This window comes from Acartia tonsa, chromosome 12, assembly GCF_053477335.1.
Source record: "Acartia tonsa isolate MP-2025a chromosome 12, ASM5347733v1, whole genome shotgun sequence".
Taxonomy (NCBI): domain Eukaryota; kingdom Metazoa; phylum Arthropoda; class Copepoda; order Calanoida; family Acartiidae; genus Acartia; species Acartia tonsa.
In genome coordinates this window covers 4216417-4243962 of record NC_137271.1, presented here as the reverse complement: position 1 = coordinate 4243962, position 27546 = coordinate 4216417, and the positions used below count along the sequence as shown (strand labels likewise).

Here is a 27546-nt window from a genome sequence, read left to right as displayed (position 1 = left end):
ATTTTTTTGTTTAGAACTAAATATTATAAAGTAATTTTCAAGAATATAAAATAAAGGTTAAATGGTTATTATGTATAGTTTTACAAAATTGAATTACTCATATTTGAAAGGATGAAAGGGTACATTGATGGCTGTAAATCGATTGGTTGGCTCAAACTAGCAATATCAAACTTTTAATCTACAAAAGGGGTAATTTTGTTTAACATGATTAGTAGTCAACTTTCAGGGATCTTAAAGGATAACTCAATTGACGATAAATTGGAATATGTCCCCATTGAAGATTTACAAAATATCCCTCCTCATCTGTAGATTAAAATCATTGGTTGAAAAAAGTGAATATTAAAAGCGAAGCTTTTCTATAATTAGGGTCGGTCCGTCCGTCCGTCCGTAACGGATAGCTTTTTCGCTAATTTAGGCATGTTAGAATTGTCCTATTGATTTCAAATTTTGCATGGTGATTCCTGTAGTAGTTAGGTACGATTTAGAAAGCGTAGCAACTCTATAATCATTACCAGAATGTCCGTACGTCCATTTTAAACATGTTGTTTTTTTAACTTTTTTAACAACAATTTTTTATGTGATCTAATAATCCGATTGATCTGATTTTTGGTATACTGATTCCTGGGACAACAAAGTACAATATTATAAGCGAAGCAACTCTATAATAAAGTCCTAAAAATGTAAGTATGTCCATAAACATTATTCTGTATCAAGCAGTTTTTCAACAATTTTACTTATACATTTATATTCTGATTATTCAGTTCTGACACTATACAAGTGCTAGTGTCCGTTTGTCCTACTGTTTCAGTGCTTCGCTTTTATGGATGTTATCATCCTTGTTTTCACTACAAGTTTGGAAACAACCAATAAAATTTCAATAAAAGTTCAATTTTAGAGCCGACGAATACAATAACATGGTTATAAAACTTTGGGTACCAGTGTAATATAATTTTCAGGTTCTCTAATTAAATGACACTTGTAGATGACTAAAAAAACGATTCTCCCTTCCACCCTCTTAACCTCACCCCCTTCTACTGGATGAAATAACTAAACAGTATATGACATCTGTGTTAGCAACATAAATTTGCGACAATTTTTCCCCTGTTATAATATCCTCGTATATTCTATACCCATAAGATTATTCTTTGAAATAATTTTATCACGTTGATTGTACTAGCTACGTTATCAAATTTTCATTTAAATTTCAGCTTTAAAAAAAAGATTATCCGTTCAGCTTAAACTAAATTGACGTAAAAATAGTGGTAAATTATTATAAACTTGAATTAAATTTTTAATTGAGATAATTTAGATCCACAAAATTAATTGGTGGCAAAGTTTGGACACTGAAAATTTACCAGAAGCTTTCAATCAACGAATAAGAGATCATCGTTTTAAAACTTTGGGTACCAGTATAATTTACAATCCCATGTCCCCTTCCTCCCAGATAATACCAAACGTTACAAAATCTTTAAAAAAAGAAAAAAATCTTCCAAAATTAAAAAAATGTGTCTCTAATAAAACTCTCATACAGAATTAAGATGTTTAATATTGCATCCGATAATCTTTAAAGATTAAATTCACATAAAACAACAAAATTAAATTGGTATTTCATTGAATTCAATAAATCCCAGGGCTCGGCAGCCGCGAATGGGTGACTAACGACCCCTGATTTTACCTACAGAAAAATAATGGCTGTTTGAGAGGTATCGGGTTTGATTCTCTTAAATAATGAGTCATCCATAGATATAATTTACTTGGATAATGCATCAGATTTTCATGTACTCTAGTGACACTCACAGCCACTCCTTTCCTACTGGATGAGCGAACTGACCAATATATAAGGTTCATAATAGCAACCTAAATTGATGACAAACTCTATATCCATTGATTCCTCATCAATGAGCCATTGGCGTTTGAGCAAAAGGGGGTGGGGTTGTTAACCGTAAGCCCTCTCAAACTTTAAAAATATACATATGACATTTACCTCCCACCCCATGAAAAAAGATAAATTTTTTTAACAACATTAAAATGAAAAAATAACTCTGAGACATTAGATGTCCTTTTATTAATATTTTCTTTGCCAGGGATCTAAAGGGATAAGACAATGGTTGATGAATTAAGATACATTCCAAATAATGAAAAGCAAAATTACCCCACCTCTGTAGGTAACAATAAGTGGTTGAAACATTATGACACTTAACTTGATTAACCAACAAATCAAAATTCATTAAAAGTCCCTAAAGTTATAAGAAAACGTTATTGTAAAACTTTAAGGACTGTTGTAATTATCAGCCCAATGTGCCCTCACTCCCTGTTTTTTTATCCGTTTTACGTTTTTTGAAGGTTGTTATCATTAATTGACGTAAACTAATATCAAATGATTAAATATTTAAGTGTTAATTTGTATTGATTAAAAATAAAAATCCTCAAATCCGGTATCTTCCAAAAAATATTATAATGGGGAGATCATTAAAAACTTTTCATAAGTTATTTACTTGACTAAGTGAATATGATAGGAATTTGTTTATTTTAGACTTAATTAAAGTGTTTGATACACTAGGGTGTCAAATGGTCGTAAAAATCACCATAACGAAAATCCTTGTAATTAAAAAACTAATAATGATAGGTATACCTATAAACAAATATTAGTTTAATTAATTTTTCATATCTAAAAAATCTTGAATTGACATAAAAGTACAAAAATAAAAACAGCTTTTTATTTTGAGGGGGTATTTCTTATAATTTTGAGGGGGTTAAATGAGGGGTTTCAATGTTTGAGGAGGGTAACATCGTTTTACCCCTCCGACCCTTAGAAGTCTATAATAAAAAAAAAGTTTTTTAAAAGAAGGCTAAAAATAAATAAATCAAAATCTTTCAAAAAAATCTTTTAAGACTTTTAATAAGTGTTGAATAATAATTTAATCTTAACAGATTAAATTATAAATAAGTTATTTACAACTTTTTAAAACGCAAATAAATATAACTTAATATTTTATTCCTGTATTTTGAAAATGAGAGACAGAGGAAATTACCAGGGATCTAAAGGGATAAGACAATGGCCGATAAATTAATGTACATCCCCAATGATGAAATTACCCCTTGGGTAGATTGAAATTAGTGGTTGAAACGTTTGGACACTTAACTTAATCAACAAAATGCAATACCTCAATCAGCTGTTCCATTAAGGATAGAGGTATCTCTCTATATATCTATCTATCTATCTATCTATCTATCTATCTATCTATCTATAACTATTCTAACCTGTTTGCATAACAAAAAGATGAGGTGCCCCAATCAGCTGTTCCATTAAGGATGGAGGTATCTCTCTATCTATCTATCTATAACTATTCTAACCTGTTTGCATAACAAAAAGATGAGGTGACCCAATCAGCTGTTCCATTAAGGATGGAGGTATCTCTCTATCTATCTATCAAACTATCTATCTAAAAGTATTCTAACCTGTTTGCATAACAAAAAGATGAGGTGACCCAATCAGCTGTTCCATTATGGATGGAGGTATCTCTCTATCAAATTATCTATCTATCTATAACTATTATAACCTGTTTGCATAACAAAAAGATGAGGTGACCCAATCAGCTGTTCCATTAAAGATGGAGGTATCTCTCGTAATCTGAAAAAAAAAGTTTAATCATTTGTTTCAGGGAGGGAGGGGACATTGGACTGTAAATTATACTGGTACCCAAAGTTTTTAACCACATTTTCTCATTTATACTGTGAACTTTGGATACTTTATTTGATAATTTTATTGTAGGGTAGTTTGTTGTCCCCCTTTGATTTTGACAATGAAATCTTACATAAAAGTAAAAGGATGTTTGTATGTCTTTCCATAGCAAAGGATCTCGTTAATCACTGTTTGTAGTTTTCACTTTTAGTGTAGCTTTATAAAGGTCCTGATATTAGTTTTAGGCTATTTCTCAACCCCTTACCTTGCCTAGATGCTAGAAGAGTAGCCGCTAGTAGTATAATTAAAGAAAGAATTTATAGAATTTAGATTAGGAAAATCTAACAATGGAATGTGTTATATAACATAAAATAGAAAAATTGCAGGAAAGTAAAAATAAACTGCAAGTGCTTTCTGATGGAAGGAAAGGGACAATGGGATGTTTAGACACTGGTCCCCAAAGTTTTACAAGACTTTTCCTTTTTCGTTGGCTTAACTTTGTGGACTTTTAATGAATTTTGATTGATTGGTTCACGAAATTAAGTGTTCAAACGTTTCAACCACTAATTGTAATCAACAAAAGTGGTAATTTGGATTATCATTAATAGGGATGTATAGGTAATAATCGTCCATAGCCTTATCCCTTAATATTCCTGGCTTATTCTTAGACAAAACAGTAGCAAACACATGAAAAAAATGCAATCTGTAGATAGCTAGTCTAGATTTGCTATTATTTTGTATTGAACAGCTACTTTTAGTCTTTTTTTTACTCAAAGACAGCCGCATTAAAATGAATTAATCGATGTATATTGTATGTATATTTGAAATGAATGTACTTAAAGGATTTCGATATCCATTTCACTATACAGGATTCAAAACAAGTTTATAAATAGAAAGATAGACCAATTAACAAGTTTTTTAGATAGATTGACGGATTTATATATATGGATAGGCAAATGGATATATTGATAGATTTATAAATAGATGGATGGTTAGATAGATTGATAGATAAAAATACAGATAGATGGATAGATAGAAAGATGGATAGATAGATAGTTGGATATCTATAATGATATAAAATAGAATATGATACCTGGAAGGAGTTTCTGGCATAATAATGAGAAGGTTGACCAACAACCAATCTATACAAGCTTTGGCTAGCTGGATACAGCCGTACTGTTCACTGGAGATTAATAATAATGACATTTTATTGTAATAAAAACTAAAGCAACTTATTTAATTCCTTCCTACAGGGTGTTTCAATAAAAACGTTTTTTTTCAAATCTTAATTATGCATAGAAAATATAACAATTATATAAAATGCTTTATATATTTGGAAAACCTATTTTGGGACATTTATGTTTCAAATATTTGAAAATAATTTTTTCAATAAATCATGCCTTAAAAACCGGTTTTTCCAAGGGCCTTATTTTTGAAGATTTAGGGATTTCAGGTTGTGGAAAAAATGTTCACATTTTTAAAATTCAAATTGCGCGGCTTGTATTAATAGTAGAAAAACGCCATGCATATCGTTAGAATTGTCATAAACTTTATTTTTTTGAAATATAAGTGCCATTTTTGTGCTATTTGTAGTTTAGAAGCTACGTTGAAAATTGTGAGAAAGGTTGAAAAGTTTTAAGTAAGTTGGAACATTTTATCACGTAGCTCCTAAACTACAAATAGCACAAAAATGGCACTTATATTTCCAAAAAATAGAGTTTATGACAATTCCAACGATATGCATAACGTTTTTCTACTATTAATAAAAGCCGCGCAATTTGAATTTTAAAAATGTGAACATTTTTTCCACAATCTTTAAATCTGTAAATCTTCAAAATATGGTCTTTGGAAAAACCGGTTTTTAAGGCATAGTTTGTTGAAAAAATAATTTTTAAATTTTTGAAACATAAATGTCCCAGAATAGGTTTTCCAAATATATAAAGCATTTTATATACCTAATGTTTTTACTTTCTATGCATAATTAAGATTTTTAAAAAAACGTTTCTATTGAAACACCCTGTATAAGAGAATTTTGTACTTTATCTTTTTCCACTTGCGGTTGCACCCTTAACAGTTGTATCTAAAGGATAAGTAAAGAAGGGACATAAAAATAGCAATATGTAACTCTGCCCACAATACGGACACCATGTCCCGATTTTTTAAAAGGTCTTAAAATCAGCTCTTAGAGTCGGAAATATAAACACAACCGAGTCCCTTCAAAAGAACATTAAGCAATTTACGAGCAGAAGAAAAGTGTCTCCATCAATTTAACCGGACTATACATCTATACTTATACATGATAAATTAGATTAATTATATTTTGAATGCTTATTATATCCCTGGCTTCGTAGTATTTAACAACAGTTTCCTTGTTTATAGTCTCGTTCATAATTACTAAAATAAAAAAATTGTGCATTAGTATCTCATTTAAAAAAAAAACAATGAAGTTAATCAGGGACAAGGGAATGATATTATAACAAACAATTCTTACGGAAAATTTCCCAACAACCCCCTTCCCCTTTTCCTCTCCTTCAGTTACATGACAAAAAAAATACTTTTATAAGGTTTCGTGATTTTTTGTAGAATTGTTGGTTAGAATAGCTACCCCTGAAAGTCAGACAAAATTACAATATCAATTATCATTGGTCAGGGGAATTTTAACAAAAAATCACTTTGATATGAATAGAATAGTTATCTATCGCATCGTATTATAGACAGCTTTCCGAAGATATCAAAATGAAAAATTGTCATACATGATAATTCCGTATGTGTAAGAACCAGTTCTAATCCAGCGGAAATTAATCAGTTTGGAAGCCATACTAGAAGTTTTCCGCGGATATAAAAATGTACATTTATAAGATTAAAACCAGTTTTTCTAGTCCCGAGATGCCAAAGGCACTTCTAAAAAACTGGTTTTAATCTTATGATAGTAAATTTTTATATTCGTAGAAAACTGGATATATTACGATGCTATACATAATTTTCAGCATGGCTGACAACCGGTTCTAACCCACCAGATAAAAATCATTTTTGAAGCCATACTGGAAACAATATTCTTGCCACATGCAGGGGTAGCCAGTCTAACCAACAATTCTAAAAAAAATCACGAAACCCTATGGAGTATCTGTTGATATAATTTGTTTTGTCATGTAAGTGAAGAGGGGCGGGAAAGAAGGGGAGGAAAAGGGGAAGGGGGTTGTTGGGAAATTTTCCTTTAGAGCTGTTCGTCAGAATATCATTCACTTGTCCCTGCCCACAAGCAGTTTTAAAAGACTGACAGACATTTGCAATAAAAGAGCAATTTCGCTTATATTTTTTGCTACTAGCAGAAATATTAAAATTTTACAACTACACGAAAAATATAAATTTTAATAACATACATATTATTATTTTGCAAAGAAAGTTAATATATGTTTAGAAAATGGAAATATTATTTTTGGATCTTAACCCAGATTTTCACGTTCTCTAATAAAGTGAAACGTGTAGCTGGCTCTGGAGTGAAAAACCTAGCAGACAAAAACAACGATTTTCACCTTAACTTTCTTACCCAATCCCCTCCCCTCCTACTGGCTGATCGAACTGACCAATAAACTAGGTTCATATTAGCAAGCTAAATTGACGACAAATTTCCCCCTGTCAATATATCCATTAAGATATATAAGTTTTCCGTAATTTTAAAGTTAGGGGGAGATTTGAAATCTGCATCAAATTTTGAGGATTTTTTATAAAATTCGTTTTTTCAATGACATAACCCTCCGGGGCCAACCAGTACCCAATATAACCTAACCTGACACAAAGTAATTAAGCAAAAACCTTATTTTTAGTTTGTTTGCACAATTAGGGGGTACTGGTAGGGGGTTTAGTGATCGACAATAAGCTATATAAGTTGGAAAGAATTTTATTGTATATAATAAATTTGAAATCTGCATAAAATTTTAAAGAATTTTTATAAAATTCGTTTTTTGTATAATTTTTTATCTAAAAGCGGAAATGCAATTTAAGTTAATTAATTTTGGCATCTGTGATTGGTGGATTTTAAAAATCTGCGCTCTGATTGGATGGCGTACATCATTCAACCAATTAGAGCGCAGGTAGTTTAAAATCCACCTATCCTGTTGGTCAAAATTAATTAACTTAAAATGCATTTCCGCTTTTAGATAAAGAATTATACAAAAAACGAATTTTATAAAAAATCCTTAAAAGGGGGGAGGCGGATGTGCCACTTTTTGAAACCAAAAGTGAAACGTGCATGATCTCAGCCCTTAAAAGAGTTACAGCTAAAAAATTTGGCACAGCAGTTGTTTTTGTGGGGAACAATATGGAACTGTGAAGAAACGGCGGCGGAACCACCGCTCCCGCCGAAAACATCATATAATGTGAAGTGTATGACACAACATATAATAAGTTAGTTATAAATAATTTAATTTCTTATAATAAAGTTATCTTTCTAAAAATTATATCATTGCAAAATTTAGTTGCAAATAATGTTGCCTATAGGGCTGTATTTCATATACAACAAAAAGTGAACAAAGGTTTCTTTTTAAGAAAAAAATGGGGTCAGATTGACCATCTATGTCTAATGTTTATACCCACATCAAATATTAAATTATAACAATGTACAGTAGAGTGGATCAATTTTGGACATTGAATTTGTAATCAACATCTACAGTTTAAACGTCATATAAGAAACCTAAATATAAAAAATTTATTTTGTCCTTGAGGGGAAATGGGGGGAAGGTGTTTCCATGCATTAAAAATTTTAGAAGTTTATTCTGGAGGTGCAACTTTTTTTCTTTCAAAGTATTGCTTTATGCATCTTTTTGAATTTGTCTTGTTGATTAATATAAGAATATCAAATTGGTTCTAAAAAATATTCACCCAAGCATGAAAAATCTTAAATTAAATGTAAAATCTCTTGGTTTTAAAATTTATTTATGGATTTTTCTTGCTAGGATCAATAGTTTTAAAAACAGATTTTTTATTGTTATTCTACTCTTCAAGACAAAATTGGGAAGGTGCATAAAGCTATACTTTGAAAGAAAAATAATTGCCCCCCCCCAAAAAAAAAAAAAAAAATTCTCCCCACAACACGCTTTTCCTCAACAGTTTAGCGGATTTAAAACCGACACGCAACAAGCGGCCAATGGATCCTATAAATATACACACTTTCTGAATCAAAACTGGTTTTACCAAAATTGTATCTGTTCCTTCTTCGCGATTATAGAATTTCAAAGATTTTAACAAAAAATGTGTGAAGATTTGACTTTAAAATGGCCTTTGATGTAAAATATAGACGCTGTATATTACCATTAACACATGAAAGCAGTAGTTGTTTTAAAAACCTTTTTTTGTAGAATAATTATAACTTATAAAATTGTCGACGGGGGTACCTTCTGACTTTAATTAATGCTTGTTTTTCTTCAAATTACCTTGAAATTTTAAACTTAGAAAGTAAAAACAGTATTAAAAAATAAACATATCATTTAACTAAAAATACTGGCACAATTGATTTACAACATATACTTTTTTTTAAAAATTGAAGCTTTTCTACAATTGGGGTCGGTTAGTCTGTCCGTCCGTTAGTAACAGTTGCAAGGTTATTCCTGTACTAATTAGGTACGGTTTAGAAAGCGTATCAATTCTATAATCATTACCAGAATGTCCATATGCCCATTTTTAATATGTTGATTTTAACTATTTTAACAACAAATTTTTATGTGTAAAAATTATCTAATTGATCTGATTTTTGGAATACTGATTCCTAGGACAACAAAGTTCAATGTTTAAAGCAAAGCATCTTTATAATCAAGTCCTAAAATGTAATTATGTCCGACTTTTATAACTTTATATTCTGATTATTCACTTCTTAAACTGCACAATGATAATGTCAGTTTGTCCTACGGTTTCATAACTTCGCTTTTATAGATGTTGTCATCCTTGTTTATATAGAAACAATTAGCATTGACACTCGAATTTTGTATGTAAAAAAGGCACGATTGTATAAAGTTATCAACCACATAAACAATAGATTGTTGAAGACATTAGGCCTTTAATTGATTATATCAAAGGACTGTTATTAATAAGTATACCTAGTCAAATTAGTTAACAACTTAATAGTTCATTATACATTAAATAACAAGGATGACAATTTCCATAAAAGTTAATCTTTGAATGGGTAGGACAAAAAAACATTAACAATTGTAGAGTGTCATAACTAAATAAGGAAATATATATGTATAAGTCTAAAAAAATGTAAGTAAATTTGTTGCAAAATATAGGATACTGTTTAAGGACATTCCAACATTTTTGATATGCTTTGTTTATAACATTCTACCTTTCTGTAAAAGGAATATAAAAAATGTTTCAAATCAACTTTTTGTAAATAGACAACGATTGTAGAATTGCTATGCTTTCTAAATCGTACCATACTACTACTACAGAAATAACCAACCATGCCAAGTATAAAATCAATAGGACAATTATAAAATGCCTAAATTAACGATAAGATATATCCTTTATGGACAGACTGACGAACAATAAATATAGAAAACCTTTACATCTCATTTCTGCTGCTTGATTTTAAAAGAAATTAAAATCAAGCTGCTTGATTTTAAAAGAAATTAAAATCAAGCAGCAGAAATGAGATGTAAAGGTTTCTAATCTAACCTAAAGACTAACCTTTATTAGTTTGTTAACGTAAAATCCTGCATTATTAAAGATACTTGTTGTATGTATATGCTTCTTTCCTTTATTCTTTATCTTGAAAGAGTCTTGTTTAAAAAAAAATATAATTATAGATCAACAAGGATTAAAATCTTTGACCTATTTAGATTATGATCACATTTTGAAAAAGGTTTTGCCATGTCTTAAATAAGATACAAAATTAAATAATAATTGTTTTCAATTGCTAAATAATCTTAAATACACAAGACAATAACTTGGTGTTTAATTAAGATATACTAGCTCAATATAAAAAATAGCGATTGTGCCTCTGCATCTAGTTGATCTGTTTTCTAAGGGGTAAGGCATAAGATCATTCAAAGACTTAAATCTAAAATTCAATAGCTTGAACCCATCCTGGGACCTATGTGAAGCTTTAATGAAGTGTAGAATTTAATCAGCTATCGAAATCTTAAGCTACAGACATATCAGTACATATCAGATGATCATTATAACATTTTTGCCAAATTTAATTCAATTTATATAAAATTTTAAAAGTTTAAAATTTAAGTATATTTTTTTAAATAATGTTTTTAAAGAAACCTTTTGCGTCATACAATAACCTACTTACTTTTTAAAAGCAAAGCTTTTCTATAATTATTAAATGCGTAGCTTTTCTAGATAGATAGTTTTTTTTCGTTAATTTAGGCATGTTAGAATTGTCCTATCGATTTCAAACTTTGCATGGTCATTCCTGTAGTAGTTTGGTAAGATTTAGAAATCGTAGCACTCTATAATCATTACCAGAATGGCCGTACGTTCATTTAAAACATGTTGATAACTTAACAACTTTTTTAACAACAAATTTTTATGTGATCTAATTATCCGTTTGATCTGATTATTGGTATATAGATTCCTGGGACAACAAAGTAGAATATTATAAGCAAAGCAACTCTATAATCAAGTCCTAAAAATGTAAGTATGTCCATAAACATTATCCTGTATCAAGCAGTTTTTTAACAAATTTACTTACAATTTTTCTTCGACTCTTGTACTTTTATATTCTGATTATTGAGTTCTGACACTATACAAGTGTTAATGTCCGTTTGTTCTACCATTTCATTGCTTCGCTTTTATGGATGTTGTCATCCTTGTTCATTATATCAATTATTTTATCCATATAAAATTCAAAATGGTTTAGATCAGAAATATTTACTTTTGTGTAATAAACGGCAAAGTATCCAAACAATTAGAATTAATATATGTATAAAAAGTACTTTTTATATGACTTTTTATATCACTAATAATGCATAAAATAACCATTGTTATAAATCCTAGATATGCAGTGTTGAATTGTCTATAGAAATATTGTTTTAAAACCTCAACAAATATGACAAACTTATATTAACAAGCCATGAACATTAAGATTAAATGCTATTTTAAAGTCAAATCATCGCACATTTTTGGTTAAAATCTTTGAAATTCTATATCCCTGAAGAAGGAACAGATACAATTTAGGTAAAACCAGTTTTGATTCAGCAAATATGTCTATTTATAGGATCAATTGACCGCTTGTTGCGTGTTGGTTTTAAATCCGCTAAACTGTTGAGGATAAGTGTGACAAGTGTCTTTCTAAAAGTTTACATGCATCAGCGAGCCTCCCCATTATTCAAAATATTTTCTTTTCATTTTTTGGTCTCTTATATGATGTTCAGACAGAAAGTGTATGTAGCACATTTAAAATTAGAAAATCATTGAAAATCAAGCCACTCTAATGTACAGCATTTATTTCTTCAATTCCACAGTACAAAATTATTCCTGTATTTAAATTTAACATATCATATAGGAAAAAATATTCTTGTATTTAAAATTAAAAATCATGTTGGAATTTTTTCACAATTTTTAAATTTTTTAATAATGTATAGCAAATTATTTCCTTTTTATCTCATGTTTTGAAATTTATAAGATAGTTAAATAAATTACAGAAATGATGAAAGATTTAAAGAAGAGAGCGTCAGGGGGGGGGGGTCGAGGGGGGTTTCCCCGTCAGGAGAGGGGGGGTTGAGGGGGGTCTCCCCCCTCAGAAAAAGCTTGGGCTTAAATCTTCAACAAATAAAGAAAACAAAATTATTTTAAAAATTTCTTTTTTATGTTAAATATTATTATTTTTGTGACACTTGATTTTGAATGACAAAAAATGTTGAAATAAATATTACCCACTGTTTGAAATGTTAAATTAGAAATCAATAATGATGTTGGAAAATTTATTCTCATTTTATACTCTGAAAAAAGGAATTGACAAAAAATAATAATTTTTATTCCAAACTTTTAAAACAGCATGCCTATTTCTTATTGGTTGACACTCGAATTAAAATAAAATAATGAATATTATTTCAAGACCAGAAATAAATTTGAAATAAATAATTTTCTTTCCCCTATATTTTTTATTCCAAAATGCCAAGAATTAATTTTGAAATAAAATAATTTTCTTTCCAATATTTTTATTCCTTTTTCTTATTGGACGTCATTTTGTGTCCAATGAGAGACTAGTGTTTAAATATTTTAAAGCTTATTACAGCATTTATTTTGAATATGATAATAGCAACATTCTCACATTAAATGTGATAAATAATATTATTGACATGTTTGAAAGTGTCACGTGAAAATATAAGGGAAATTTTTATGGGGAAAAAAGTTTATCTCAGATGATTGAGAACTGTCTAATTTGGCGAAAAAAGGTAAAAAAATTCGGCGGGAAACGGTAGTTTTCGGCGGGAGCGACGGTTCCACCACCGTTTCTTCACAGTTCCATATTGTTCTCCACAAAAACAACTACTGTGCCGAATTTTAGAGCTGTAACTCTTTTATGGTCTGAGCGCATGTGCGTTTTACTTTTGGTTTCAAAAAGTGGCACATCCGCCCCCTCCCTTTGATGCAGATTTCAAATCTCCCCCTAACATTAAAATTCCGGAAAACTTATATATCTTAATATCCATGTATATTCTATATTCATTGACCATCTATGTATGTATGTACCTGTACATTGTGAAATGAGTCCATCCAGCTGAAGTAGTGCAGCTGCGGCCATCTATCTATGTATGTACCTGTACATTGAGAAATAAGTCCATCCACCTGAAGTAGCGCAGCTGCGGCCATCTATCTATCTATTTATGTATGTACCTGTAAATTGAGAAATAAGTCCATCCAGCTGAAGTAGCGCAGCTGCGGCAATCTATCTATATATCTATGTACCTGTACATTGAGAAATAAGTCCATCCAGCTGAAGTAGCGCAGCTGCGGCAATCTATCCATCTATCTATGTACCTGTACATTGTGAAATAAGTCCATCCAGCTGAAGTAGCGCAGCTGCGGCAATCTATCTATGTACCTGTACATTGAGAAATAAGTCCATCCAGCTGAAGTAGCGCAGCCGCGGCTAAAACTGAAACTACTTGATGCGGTTCTATCGTTACATCATCCTTAATTTAAAAATATATCAACTTTAAATCTACAAATCTATCAACTTTATATTATCAATAGACTATCAGTCCATCAAACAATCAATCAATTAATCTATCAATCAATATACCAATCACTCTAACAGTATCTATCAATTAATGTATCAATCACTTTATCAATCAATCTAACAGTCAATCTAACCATCAATCTATCTATCAATCTATCTATCAATCTATCAATCTATCAATCTATCAATCTATCAATCTATCAATCTATCAATCTATCAATCTATCAATCTATCAATCTATCAATCTATCAATCTATCAATCTATCAATCTATCAATCTATCAATCTATCAATCTATCAATCTATCAATCTATCAATCTATCAATCTATCAATCAATCTATCAATCTATCAATATACCAATCTATCAATCAATCTATTAATCAATCTATCAATCAATTTATCAATCAATATATCAATCAATCTATCAATCAATCTATCTATCAATCAATCTGCCAATCAATTAATATATTAAACACTCTCTCAATCCGTTAATCTGACCATCAATCTATCTATCAATCAATCAATAATACCCTTACCCTATAGAAAGAGCCAAGTGTAACATGTAGAGAATGCCGCGTAATATTTGTATCATCAATGGTCAGGCTGATTTGATTCTTGTCCCCGTCACTCCATCTGAAAGTTAACAAGGATGATATAAACATCCATAATAGTTATTTATCGCATCATATTATAGACAGCTTTCCGTGGATATCAGATGAAAAATCATAAGAATTAAAAACAGTTGCGGCCTATCGGAGGCTAGGGCTAATATTATATATTTTAATTTTCGTGGAAAATTGTCTGTAATACGATACTATGTATGAAAAGCGGTTTGGAAGCTAAAAGTTCCACGAAAACAATCTTAAATAGCACAAAGACCAAAAAGCTGTCAATAATAGCTATTTTCGACTACCGAAAAACACCCCTTATAGACCCTTTTCAAAAATCATATTAGAGGGCTGTGACCCTGCGGGCCTCGGGGCCCTTCAAACTAACACTTAATTTTTTCTTAATTCTTTGAGTCAAGTATTTGATGTACAATAAGATGATAATTTCTTTTTATAAACAAGGATGACAACATCCATAAAAGCAAAGCTCTGAAATGGTAGGACAAACGAACATAAACATTTGTAGAGTGTCAGAACTGAAAAATCGGAACATAAATGTATAAATGTCGAATCAAAATTATAAGTGATTTTGTAAAAAAAACTGCTTAAATACAGGATATTGTGTAAGGACATACTTACGTTTTTAGATGCTTCTCTTATAACATATGATTTTACTTTCTTGTCCTAAGAATCAGTATTCCAAAAATCAGATCAATATGATAATTTTATCACATACAAATTAGTTGTTAAAAAGTTAATAATCAACATGATTAAAATGGATGTATGGACATTCTGGTAACGTTATAGAGTTGCTACGCTTTCTAACTCGTACCTAACTACTACAGGAAGCAAAGTTTGAAATCGATAGGATAATTCTAACATGCCTTAATTAACGAAAAAAGCTATCCGTTCCAGACGGACGTACGGACGGACCGACCCTAATTATAGAAAAGTTTCGCTTTTAAAAACAGACAACAAAAGTTACATACGAAGTAGAAATAAAAATAAAAAAGGTAATATTGTTATTTTTATTTTTATATTGTTATTTTTCTCCTTTTTAGATCAATATCAAAATGTATTATTGTAGTTTTTTTTATATTCATGATTCAGAATTAGAATTAATATATTGGCTAGGTATTCTATTTTGATAGGTAGGTTACATTCAAGAAGAAAGGAAAAATTTAACTAAAACTTATTCAAGTACTAAAATTTGATAAACACTTTTGGGGTCTAAAGGGATAAGATAATGGCTGATAAATTGATGTTCATCCCCATACACAAAATTACACCTTCTATAAGTTACAATTATGGTTGACAACTTAATGAACTAACCAAACAAAAGCCTATAAAAGTTCGTAAAGCCAATAAACAGGAAACATAAAAAAAAACTTTGAGGACCAGTGTAATGACAAGTCCCCTCCCTCCCTGACTATTACTCATCTGTGCTTTAAAACTTTGGGTACCTTTAAAATCTTGATTGGTTGTATAAAACTTGTTTGGTCCAAACTTTTTAACAAAACTTTTTTTTTACAAAAGTGGTAATTCTGTTTATCATCATTGGGGATGTACATCAATTTATCATCTATTGTCGTATCCCTCATGATCCCCAAATTAAAAAATTACAAGCAACGGTTAATTAATTTATTTATTTTAGTACAAAACTGTTTTTCTCAAAAACACATGTTAATTAGCGTGTTCTCAACCAAACAACAAGGATGACAACATCCATAATTAGTGAAGCACAAAAAACCTTGGACAAACAGAAGTGAGTTATAGAGATGTTAAATTATTATTACTTTTTAAAAGCGAAGCTTTTCTATAATTAGGGTCGGTCCGTCCGTCCGTACGTCTGAGATGAATAGCTTTTTTCATTAATTTAGGCATGTTAGAGTTGTACTAATTTTTGTGTGATCTAATTATCCGATTGTTTTGATTTTTGGTATACTGATTCCTATGACAACAAAGTACAATATTATAAGCAAAGCAACTCTATAATAAGTCCTCAAAATGTAAGTATGTCCATAAACATTATCCTGTATCAAGAAGTTTTTCAACAAATTTACTCACAATTTTGCTTAGACTCTTATTAATTTATATTCTGATTTTTCAGTTTCGACACTATACAAGTGTTAATGTCCGTTTGTCCTACCGTTTCAGGGCTTCGCTTTTTGGATGTTGTCATCCTTATTATTACAAGAATCCACGTGCAAAGTTTGATATAGATTGGGCGGTTCAAAACAAATAATAGTTTATCGCATCGTATTATAGACAGCTTTCCGTGAATATTAAAATGAAAAATAATAATATTAAAACTAGTTTTGTTAGACCCGAAGGCCGGGGATAACAAAACTGATATCAATATTATGATTTTTCATTTTAATATTAATAGAAAATTGTCTGAAATACGATGCTATAAATAATATTTCAGTATGGCTGAGAATCGGTTCTAATCCCGCGTATATTAATCGGTTTCGACGAAGCCATACACTGGACAATATGATATTACCTTCCAGAGAATAGCGCAGCAAAGTATGGACTTTGACAGAGGTATAGTCTGTGCAGCTTCCAAGAAATACCCAAAGCATGGATTGTTATATCACTGTCTTTTCCCTCCTAAAATTGGTAATAGTTATTGGTATTTATAATTGCATCGTATTACAGACAGCTTTCCGCGGATATAGAAATATGAGTGTATAAGATTTAAACCTTCTTCCCCTCGAGGCTACCAAAACTTATTATTTTAAGATTTTTATTTTAATATTCGTGGAAAATTGTCTGTAATACATTACAATGCTATATAACATGATTTTTCAGTATGGCAGAGTACCGGTTCTAATCCAGCAAATATTAATTGGTTAAAGGTTTCGATGCCACACTGAAAACAAATAAGAGGATTTTTTTTACAATTTTTTCCCTGATTTTTTAACATTTGATTTTATAATGAAAAAGTGAAACATTCCCAGGACCAGGCCTCAAAGTTTTATAATAAAGTTTTCTTATTCGTTGACTCAACAACTTTGAGGACTTTCATTGAATTTTGATTGGTTGAATCATTAGGATAATTGTCCAATTGCAGCCACTGATTGTAATCTACAGAAGGGGTAATTTGGTGTATCATCATTGGGGATTACAACAATTTATAGACCATTGTCTTATCCCTTTAAATCCCTGATAAAAACAAAACAAACCTTAAATAAATTATCATAAATATATTGTGAAGTTGTTTTCAAAACTTTCTTCTTTGGTGTGGACATTAGTTTTTCTTCAGATAAAAACTTCCATTAATATTTCAATTTGTGAATATATTTTACTTAGGTACCTAAATACAATCAAAATACTTAGCTTTAGGGTAAAAAAAAAACATTCCAATTCTATTTTAAATTAGCAAAAAAAAACATTTTACCTACCTTCCTAGATTATATCAAACAATATTGTTTTTAAGCAGGGTAAAAATCATCATGTTCTTTAAATGGACAAACGGAATTTCTGGTACTGATTTTAGAGTAGCTACGCATTCTAGAGTACATACTACTTTTAAAAGAATCAACAGGCAAAATTTAAAATTGAGAGAACAGTTTTAACATGCCTAAAATAACGATAATAGTAATATACATACAATACATACTATACATGTGGAAAAGCTTATCTTTTAAGATCTTAGATAGGTACCTACTAATCAACATAAATGGACATAAGGGGGGGGGGGTTAATGCAACCATCTCGTAACCAATGATTAAATGGCACTTAGAATTCGAATTTCGATCTGAAATTTTGCATGAATAATCCTTGGTAGTTCTATTTTCGAACAAAAAGTTGGAAAGTAACGGCTAACGGCTCAGTTGTTCGGCCATTTTTGGGCTTTCTTAAAAACCTTATCAAACGGTTCTAGCCGGTAGCTGTTGGTACTAGAAATTTTAAAAATGGTTATTGCTATCATTTAACAGAATTAAATCAAAATTATGTTTTAAAAAGTTGATTCCTATGTAATTAAAGATGAATTTGCCCTGAAAATAGGCAAAAAAAACGGCTAAACGACTGAACCGTCAGCCGTTACTTTTCCAACTTTTTGTTCGATTTAGGGAATTTAGACCTACCAAGGATTACTCATGAAAATTTTTAGATCGAAATTCGAATTCTAAGTGCCATTTAATCATTGATTACGAGATGGTTGCATTAAAAAAAAAACTTTTTTGGTCAGTTCGAAGTAGAATGGATGTGGTAAAGGATGTAGATGAGGGCATCGTTATCTTAGCCACATACAAATTTAACTTTATTACATGATAATCTGGTGTAAGATCCATGTAATAATAATATGTAATGATAATGGAAGCTTTGCCTAATTCATCCTTTTCTCTCTCAGAATTTGTTCGCCTTCTGCGTCCTGCAATCATCACGTTTAAACATACAAAGGAAAATGTTGAATTGTCCTAGTGATTTAAAACTTTTATAAAACTAGGTATGTAAATAAATGTTATGTAAAAATATATACTTATTTACAAAAATAGTTTAAAATTGATTTCTTAGTAGCGAACTAACACTATAATTAAACTTATTTTAAAGTTTCAACTGTCAATACGCCCATAACGCTATTGTGGAAATATAATTTTCTCAGCTGTTATTCAAGTTAGACAGCTTAGCTTACCTAACTTTTTTGGTGAAAATAAGTCCATCAAAGTGAATTATAAAATAGTGGTAGGTATATTTTTCTTTTATTTTAAATTCACTTCTTAAATCCTATTTTTAAGGCTTGATGCGCTTCTTATAAAGCGCAGCTACTATATAAAGATATGCCAGTACATACGTCCGTACCATACTTAAAAATGTCTAAACGTTCCTGTAGGAAAATCGTCTTGGCTCTCACTAGAACTTGACCTCTTTCTTTTTCTTCTTCGTTGTGATACTTTTTTCAATTACATTGATTAAACCCTCAACCCGCGTCATAACAAAAAACGCTAAAAATAACTCCTACAGAGTTGGGGGAATGCCTTAGCCCAAAACAGGAACAACTCATTGTCATGCACAGTTAAAACTTCCAAGACAAAAGTAGTAGAGGGAATTCCTTGACCCAAAACAGGCTCTAAGGGCTCTGTATTCAAAAGGGCAGAAAGGGACTAAAAAAGCTAAAAATTAGGACTTAATCTCAAAATTAAATAGCCTAGAATTTATCTCACTGGACCTATGTGAAGCTTACTTAAAATATGGAACCCAATTTGTTCAGTATATAATGAGATTGTATGCTTCAGAAAAAAAACTCATAGTACTTTATATAATAGTATGATATGATTTGTAAATGTTGCAGGGCAGGAAGGGAGGGGACAATGAACTGTTATTACACTAGTCCCCAAAGTGTTATAATGGCGTTTTCTTTTCGTTAGCTTAACAACTTTAGGGACTTTAGATTGGTTTTTGATCGGTGGGTTTATTTAGTTGAGTGTCCAAACGTTTCAACCATAATTTTAATCTATAGAAGGGGTAGTTTTTTGTTACATCATTGGGGCTGTACATCAATTTATCGGCCGTTGTCTTATCCCTTTAGATCCCTAGTTGCATGGTCACTTTTTAAAAATGTAATTCCTCTTATGTCTTGTGTTGGTGTTCTGAAATATAAAAATTAATATTATTTCCAGTATGGCTTCCAAAGCGATTAATATCCGCTGGATTAGAACCGGTTCTCAGCCATACTGAAAAATGATGTATAGCATCTTATTACAAACATGTTTCTACAAATATCAAAATGAAAATCCAAAAATCGAAATCACTATTGTTAGTCCAGGCCTTCGGCCCCTCGGGGCTAACGCAACTGGTTTAAATCTCAAGATTTTTCATTTTAATATCCGCGTAAAACTGTCTATAATATGATGCGATAAATAACTATTATGTGTTAGGTAGGTATTGAAAATTAGCTTTAGAAGCGCAACTTCTTAATAATTAGGGTCTGCTCTTCCCATAGGTCCATGAACTAGGTATTAAATTTAATAATAGTTCCCCTAAGTTTTAAAGCAAACGAATGAGAGGCAGTGTTTATAAAACTAGTATGATTAACTGTCCAATGTACCCTCTTCATATATTTTTGCATTCAAATTTAATTTTAATGTTTTCATTAGAGAAAAGCACCTTTTGGGGCCCCTTCGACCTTTTGACAAAACAACATTTAAGAGAAATTAACAATGTTTTTTTACTATTATTAAACTTTCTATTTTTTCAATTCTTTAGAAAAAATATAAATAATTATTTTTGTTTTTAATCAATAAATAAAAATATGTTTTGACAGCATTAAACTAAAATCAAATAGTCGATAATTAAATTTAATAAAAAATGTGCATATAAAAATCAAAATATTATTACAGCAAAAAAATATAGAATATACGTGGATAATGATATTATAACATGGGAATAATTGTCATCAATTTAGGTTGCTAACAGGGACCTCATTATTGGTCAATCCATTCATCCAGTAGGAGAGTAGGGAATAGGGTAAATAGGTTGATAGTTGTTTTAGTCAGCTACAAGTTTTACTTTATTAGAATACTTTTTTACCCATGAAAGCCTGGTGTAATATCCAAGTAATAATATATCCATAACTGTGTGCTATGGGTAGTGCCTATTCTTATTATTTACTCAACTTTTATAGGTAGGTAGGTATTTGTTGTTTTATTCTAACACGAAAATAATAAGAGAAATACAATGTTATATTCATCAATATTGATTAAAAATCTGTCGAATCAACTTTAATTATAACATTTATAGCAAAAATATTCATGAAGGGAGGGGACATTGTGTTTATCACACTAGTCATCAAAGTTGCATAATAACGTTTTCTTATGCATAGGCTTAAAAACTTTGGGGAATTTATTGAATTTTGATTGGATGGTGCATTAAGTTGAGTGTCCAAACGATTAAACGACTAAATGTAATACACCTAAGAGGGAATTTGTTTATCATCATTGGGGTTGTACAGGAATGTCTTATCCCTTTAGATCCTAGAAAAATATTGCTCTATTAAAATCTAAAGGGGGGGGGGGGGGGCGAAAGTGACACTTTTTGTAACCAAAACTAAAAGTCAACAAAGGAACTCAACTAAAAAAAGAGCTACATGTCTGAGATTTTGCATGGCAGTTGCTTTTTAGGGGTACAATATGGAACTGTGAAGAAACGGCGGCGCAACCGCCGAAAACCGCCGTTTCCCGCCGAAATTTTATTTGCCTTTTCTCGGCGGTTTTCGGCGGTTGCGCCGCCGTTTTTTCAGTTCCATATTGTACCCCTATAAAGCAACTGCCATGCAAAATGTCAGACCTGTAACTCTTTTTTTAGTTGAGTTCCTTTGACTTTTAGTTTTGGTTTCAAAAAGTGTCACTTTCGCCCCCCCCCCCCCCCCTTTTGCATGAACACAGCAAAATTCCTATTTAATTAATTAGTGCAGCTAAAATTCTATAAAAACATTCTCTAATTCGTTAGCTTAAACCTATGGACAACAATGTAAATAAATCTTTATTTGTTGGTAGCAACTTGTTCTGTCCAACCATTTTAACCTCTAATGTTAATTACAGAAGGGGTATTTTGTTTATCATCATTAACTACCCACTTTTGCTATGGTGACTTTTTTGCAATAACCTTGCGGGGCTACCCAAGTACCCTGTATAACCTAACCTGACAGAGTAACTATAAACAAAAAACTACCCTCCACCTTATTTTTAGTTTGTTTGCACAATTAGGGGGGTACTGGTAGGGGGTTTAGTGATCGACAATAAGCTATATAAGTTGGAAAGAATTTTAATGTATATAATAAATTTGAAATCTGCATAAAATTTTAAGGAATTTTTATAAAATTAGTTTTTTGTATAATTCTTTATCTAAAAGCGCAAATACAATTCAAGTTAATTAATTTTGACATCTGTGATTGGTGGGTTGAAAACAATCTGCGCTCTGATTGGAGAATCTTAAGTGTCGTACATCATTCAACCAATTAGAGCTCAGGTAGTTTCCAATCCACCTATCCTATTGGTCAAAATTAATTAACTTAAATTGTATTTACGCTTTTAAATAAAGAATTATATAAAAAACGATTTTTATAAAAATCCTTAAAATTTTATGCAGATTTCAAATCTATTATATTAATATACATTAAAATTCTTTCCAACTTATATAGCTTAATCAACAAGGCATTTAAAGGAAATTTGCCATCCCTTTTCTTATCCCTTAATATCCCTGACTACAATACCTTTGTTGTTCCGGGGCCAGACTTGCCGTCCGTGAGAATTTGGTGCCCATTCTTTTTTTAAAATCTGAAACAATTTTATGTAACTCGTAGATTTTTTTAGCATTTTTCTTTTATTTTTTATATGTCAATAATTTAATATTTTATAACTTGAGACCAAAAAGTGTTCACTTAATATTTAGAGTAACGTGAAAGTGTTTCTTTTTAAAATAGCCAAAATTGGGAATTTGCTTAAAGCTTAATTTTGGCCGTTTAAAAAATGGTGGGGTGATTATTGAAGATATCCCGTAAGTCAATGTTAACATATTAAATGAATTACGTGAAAATTTTTGACAGTCAAAAAGCATAAACAGATTTTCCAGTATGGCTTCGAAACCGATTAATTCCCGCTGGATCAGAATCAGTTTTCAGCCATACAGAAAAGCCATGTATAGCATCGTATTTTAGACAATTTTCCACAAATATTAAAATAAAAATCATAAGATAAATGCCAGTTTTGTTAGACCAAGCCTACGTCCGATCGAGGTTAGCAAAAATGGTTTTCATTTTACAATTTTTTATCTTAATAATCGCGGAAAGCTGTTTTTATTCTGTTCTTCAAACCTTGATTACGAATTATCCAAAATACAGTGTGTTTTTTTTTATGAGAACTTTTTTGAAAGCAATTTTACCCCACTTATAATTATCAGAATTTAATGATTAATGGCTTATTTTCTTCGTTTTTTAAGGGAAATTATGAAACAACAACAAAAATGACAGTTTTTGTTGAAAAAGTACAGTAAAGTTGAAAATTAAAAACTTAGGTGTCAACATATAAAAATGGTTTTAGCGCATTTTTCTTAAAAAATGGATTTTCTGTAGTCGACTTTGGGGGGCCAGTACTCCCTCCCTGGTTGAGATATGACCTTCAAACTTTGATATGTTCTAGTACATGTCCCTAATAGTATCTGTATACATTTTTAGCTCTATATCTCAACTTTGAAGTGTTTAGCAGCCATTCTTGCAAAAGGTTGATTATTTGAGCATAAGAAAAATGCGCTAAAACCATTTTTAGATGTTGACACCTAAGTTTTTAATTTTCAACTTTACTGTACTTTTTCAACAAAAACTGTAATTTTTTTTGTTGTTTCATAATTTCCCTTAAAAACGAAGAAAATAAGCCATTAATCATTAAATTCTGATAACTATAAGTGGGGTAAAATTGCTTTCAAAAAAGTTCTCATAAAAAAACACACACTGTATTTATCCCCTCCATGTATAATTTAAAGGTGATTTAAAAAGTTTACTATTATCATGTGAATTATGCATAATATTATAGAAAATTGAAAATATCACAATTAGCAAAAAAATATTTTAAACTAAATTGATTTTTTAAACAAGATAATAATATAATACATGCCTTAAAAATTAATAAAGATGGTTTTTCCCGCGTATTTAAGTAAAGTTGGGTGTTAGGTTGAAGTAAAATGATCTTATTAAGAGTTCTTAACTAAAAACAAATGTATAAATAAGAAATGGTTCATAGTTAAGAACAGTTTGACTTATAAATAAGAGCATGTGACTACAACCCAACACTCAACTTTCGCGAAATTTTACAAGAAAAAAATGACCCCCATATATTATTAGGTATATAAATAGTCTTATTATAATTTTTTTTAAAAGTTGTAAGGCATTATGAAAAGGTGTGTGTGTGTGTGTTTAAATTAAAGTAAAGTAACTAAGAATTTAATGAAACTTTTGTTTTTTTAGAAAAAGTGATAAAAGTCCAATAGTTTAAACCATTTTAATAATGTAAGATTTTAAGATGTAAGTGGAAAAATTCCCTTATTCTAAAAAAAAAGGGAAAGGCATTTCAAGGACGTCCGAGCATTTTACTTTTAAGAGGGGTATAATGAGGGGTTACAAAGGTTTGAGGGAAGTATTATAATGTGTTTTGATAGGTGTAAAATGTAAGGTTTCGAAGTTTACCCTACCCCTCTTCTAATTGGACGTATATAAGATTTTTTATTAAATAATTTTAAAGCATCTCTTTTGCCCTTAAAAACGTAAAGCAGCTACCAAAAGCTAAAATTGAAGTTTACACAATATTACAAAATTAAAATGGCTTAATTTAAATTCTAAATGATATTTTGAAATATTAAATGATAATTTATATTTCCTAAAATGACAAAATGAAACAATAAAAATAACTAAGATGAAAAAATACATTTCTTTTTTTATATACAGAAATTATTTACACAATTATACAAAATACAATAATTAAATAATGGTCAACTAAACTATTTTCAAAGATTTGTAAAATAAAATTACGTGGATTTTTTCTAGGGGTTAGCAGATTTTATTAGTTTTGGAAAGAATACGATCGTATTATAGACAGCATTCCGCGGATTTTAAAATAAAAAAATATAGTTTTAAAACCAGTTTTGTTAGCCCCGATGGACCGATTCTGTACAAATCTTTGAAAATAGTCTCATCCACCAAAACAATAAAACAATGCCCATTCGATGGTTTTTTCAAAAATTACAAAATTGAATATTATTTAGATATTATAATTATAAAAAGTAACAATTTAACAAGGGCAATTTTGTCTGTTCATAATTAGCGCAGCAATAATAAGGTAACGTAACAATGTTTATTTTAAAATTGAACAGTAGAATGTATACAGAGGACATATATAGAAATAATCTTAGATTCTGCATACGTTTAAGTAACAAAAATTAACGGACAAACGAACATATCCATATTATAAAGTAGCTATTTAATTAATTTATTAAAGCTTATAATGAAAATGAAATGATTCTATTATTCTGTAACGTTCAGAAAGATTACGTAGAAACAAATGAAATTCCAGTATGGCTTTGAGAACAGGTTCTCAGCCATGCTGTAAAATCATCTATAGCATCGTATTACAGACAATTTTCCACGACTTATGATTTAAAAATTATAAGATTAATCCAAGTATTGTTAACCAGGGCTTTAGACCACTCGAGTTTTTTTTTCCATTTTTATATCCACGGAAAGCTGTCTTTAATACGATGCGATAAATAAATGTTATGTGATTAAAACTAAAATTGATGAAATCATGATTGTTAAGAAACTAATTTTAAGGATTTTTAAATAATTTATTTTACATTATAACTAGCAAACACTTCACACCAGTGTTTTTGTACTTAGAAGAAATTAGGAGTAATTTAAATAAGCTCGTTTTATTGGGATCCAGTGCAGTTCACGCTAAAATGTTCCTGGTAATGATTATTCAAAAAACACTATGATCTTTAAAGAAAGATTGCTGCCAGCTGATGCTGATGCCCGCACATCGCTAAAAGCAGTATAAGAAAGCCTATAAACAATCTGAAATAGCCAAGATCCAATGATGCACAGGGAAAGCTTGACTGAAGTAAACACGCAAATAAGACTTTTTCGCGCATTTATTGGCGCTGAACGTTAACTGTGTACTATTGAGTAATGTCTATTCTAGATTATTTGTAGGCATTCTTTTGAAGGTAAAAAATGTGTAACACAATAAAAACATTCAAATGTTTGGCCGCTTGGTCCCTTAAGTTTTTTTTTTGAAATAATCGATCCCAAGAGCCTTAAAAGTTCATAGATTTTATTTGAGATAATTGATCCCAGGAACATTTAATAGTGAACTGCACCTGATCCAATTATTGTAAACAAAACTAGTCAAAATATTGATAATAAACTAAGTTAGAAAGATAGAGAATTGTTATTGGATAATCTTCAGAAAGAAAATTGTTTCATTAAAAAAAATATGCTATACTACAATAAAGCTAAATTAAAAACTAAGAATTTTGAATACACGAACAATTTTATTTTTTGACCATTTTTTAAGCTGATTTACAATCTATTGATATTATTATGGGTTTGGTTATTCTACAAAATCTCCAGTTTTTAGCCAGTTAGAAAAAACTAGTTAGACAAATTCATATTTTACAAGTGAAGCAAAAAACAACCCACCTCCCACATTAATTTAATTCTTACCTAACCTATCATTACAACTATGCTTCAACCAGGGTTTCGGATCCGGATCTGGATCCGGATCCGGATCCGCAAGGATCCGCATATTTTTGAGTCCAAGGATCCGGATCCGGATCCGGATCCTTAGACTCCAAATAATGCGGAAAAAATGGAAAAATCTACCTAAATTTATATAAAATCTCAGACATTCTCTTGATGAGAGCCAATCTTTAAGGTTTAGGTTCAGACTTGAAAATTAAAAGTATTTTTAACTTCGAATTAAAGAATAAAATTTTTTTGAAAAATTTGGTGATTTTATTTTTATTGTCAAAGATCCGCATCCGGATCCGCACTGACCAAGTTTTGAGGAACCGGATCCGGATCCGCATAAAATCAATGCGGATCCGAAACCCTGGTTTCAACCTTATAGCTCTAAATGGGGATATTCTACTATAACCTAACCTAATAAGGCATTGCAAATCAATTTAAAAAAAACAAGCTTTTAAGGAGGATGGTTATAGATGCTCCACTGAGAAAGGGACTATTCCTAAGATTTGTTAGATGAAAATATTCAAGTAATCGGATCTAGAACAATTTACGGTAAAATATTCCTGGTAACAATTATCTTTAAAAAATCTTTAAACTTTAAAGGCTGCTAACGACCAAACGGTGGAACGTATAGATTATAATTGCACAATATTTTAACAGGCACAAAAAGGCCTACATATAATCTGGAATAGGCATTGATCAATAGTGCACAATTATCTTGCAGTGCATATAAATGCGCGAAAAAAAGACTTATTTTACGCTCTTTTTCTTCAGTGGAGCCTTTCCTGTGTATCTTAACATGTTCGTTTAGCCGTTTGGTAGCTAGCAG

At 30.4% G+C, this 27546-nt stretch overlaps 1 protein-coding gene and 1 long non-coding RNA gene across 7 annotated transcripts in view; both read right to left on the bottom strand.

The window, feature by feature from the left end:
• Positions 1-17744, bottom strand: part of gcl (germ cell-less) — a 55310-nt gene extending 37566 nt beyond the window's left edge. For all 6 annotated transcript variants that reach the window (XR_013884788.1, XM_080179648.1, XM_080179649.1 and 3 more), the window contains exons 1-7: positions 17665-17744; positions 16983-17089; positions 14405-14501; positions 13731-13821; positions 6026-6076; positions 4776-4869; positions 3561-3631 (exon numbers count right to left, since the gene is read on the bottom strand). Coding sequence is in view for 5 of the 6 variants with exons in the window: in XM_080179648.1 (XP_080035774.1) it covers positions 3561-3631; positions 4776-4869; positions 6026-6076; positions 13731-13821; positions 14405-14501; positions 16983-17089; positions 17665-17730 (577 nt within the window). In the remaining variant the exon portion in view is untranslated. The remainder of the gene's footprint in view (positions 1-3560; positions 3632-4775; positions 4870-6025; positions 6077-13730; positions 13822-14404; positions 14502-16982; positions 17090-17664) is intronic.
• A 39-nt stretch (positions 17745-17783) lies between these two features.
• LOC145334466 (uncharacterized) lies at positions 17784-22754 on the bottom strand. Its single transcript, XR_013884830.1, has 5 exons — positions 22695-22754; positions 20053-20073; positions 19314-19378; positions 18754-18860; positions 17784-17795 (listed from the first exon to the last, which is right to left on the bottom strand). It is a non-coding gene; the product is annotated as an uncharacterized LOC145334466 (long non-coding RNA).
• Positions 22755-27546: the final 4792 nt, after the last annotated feature.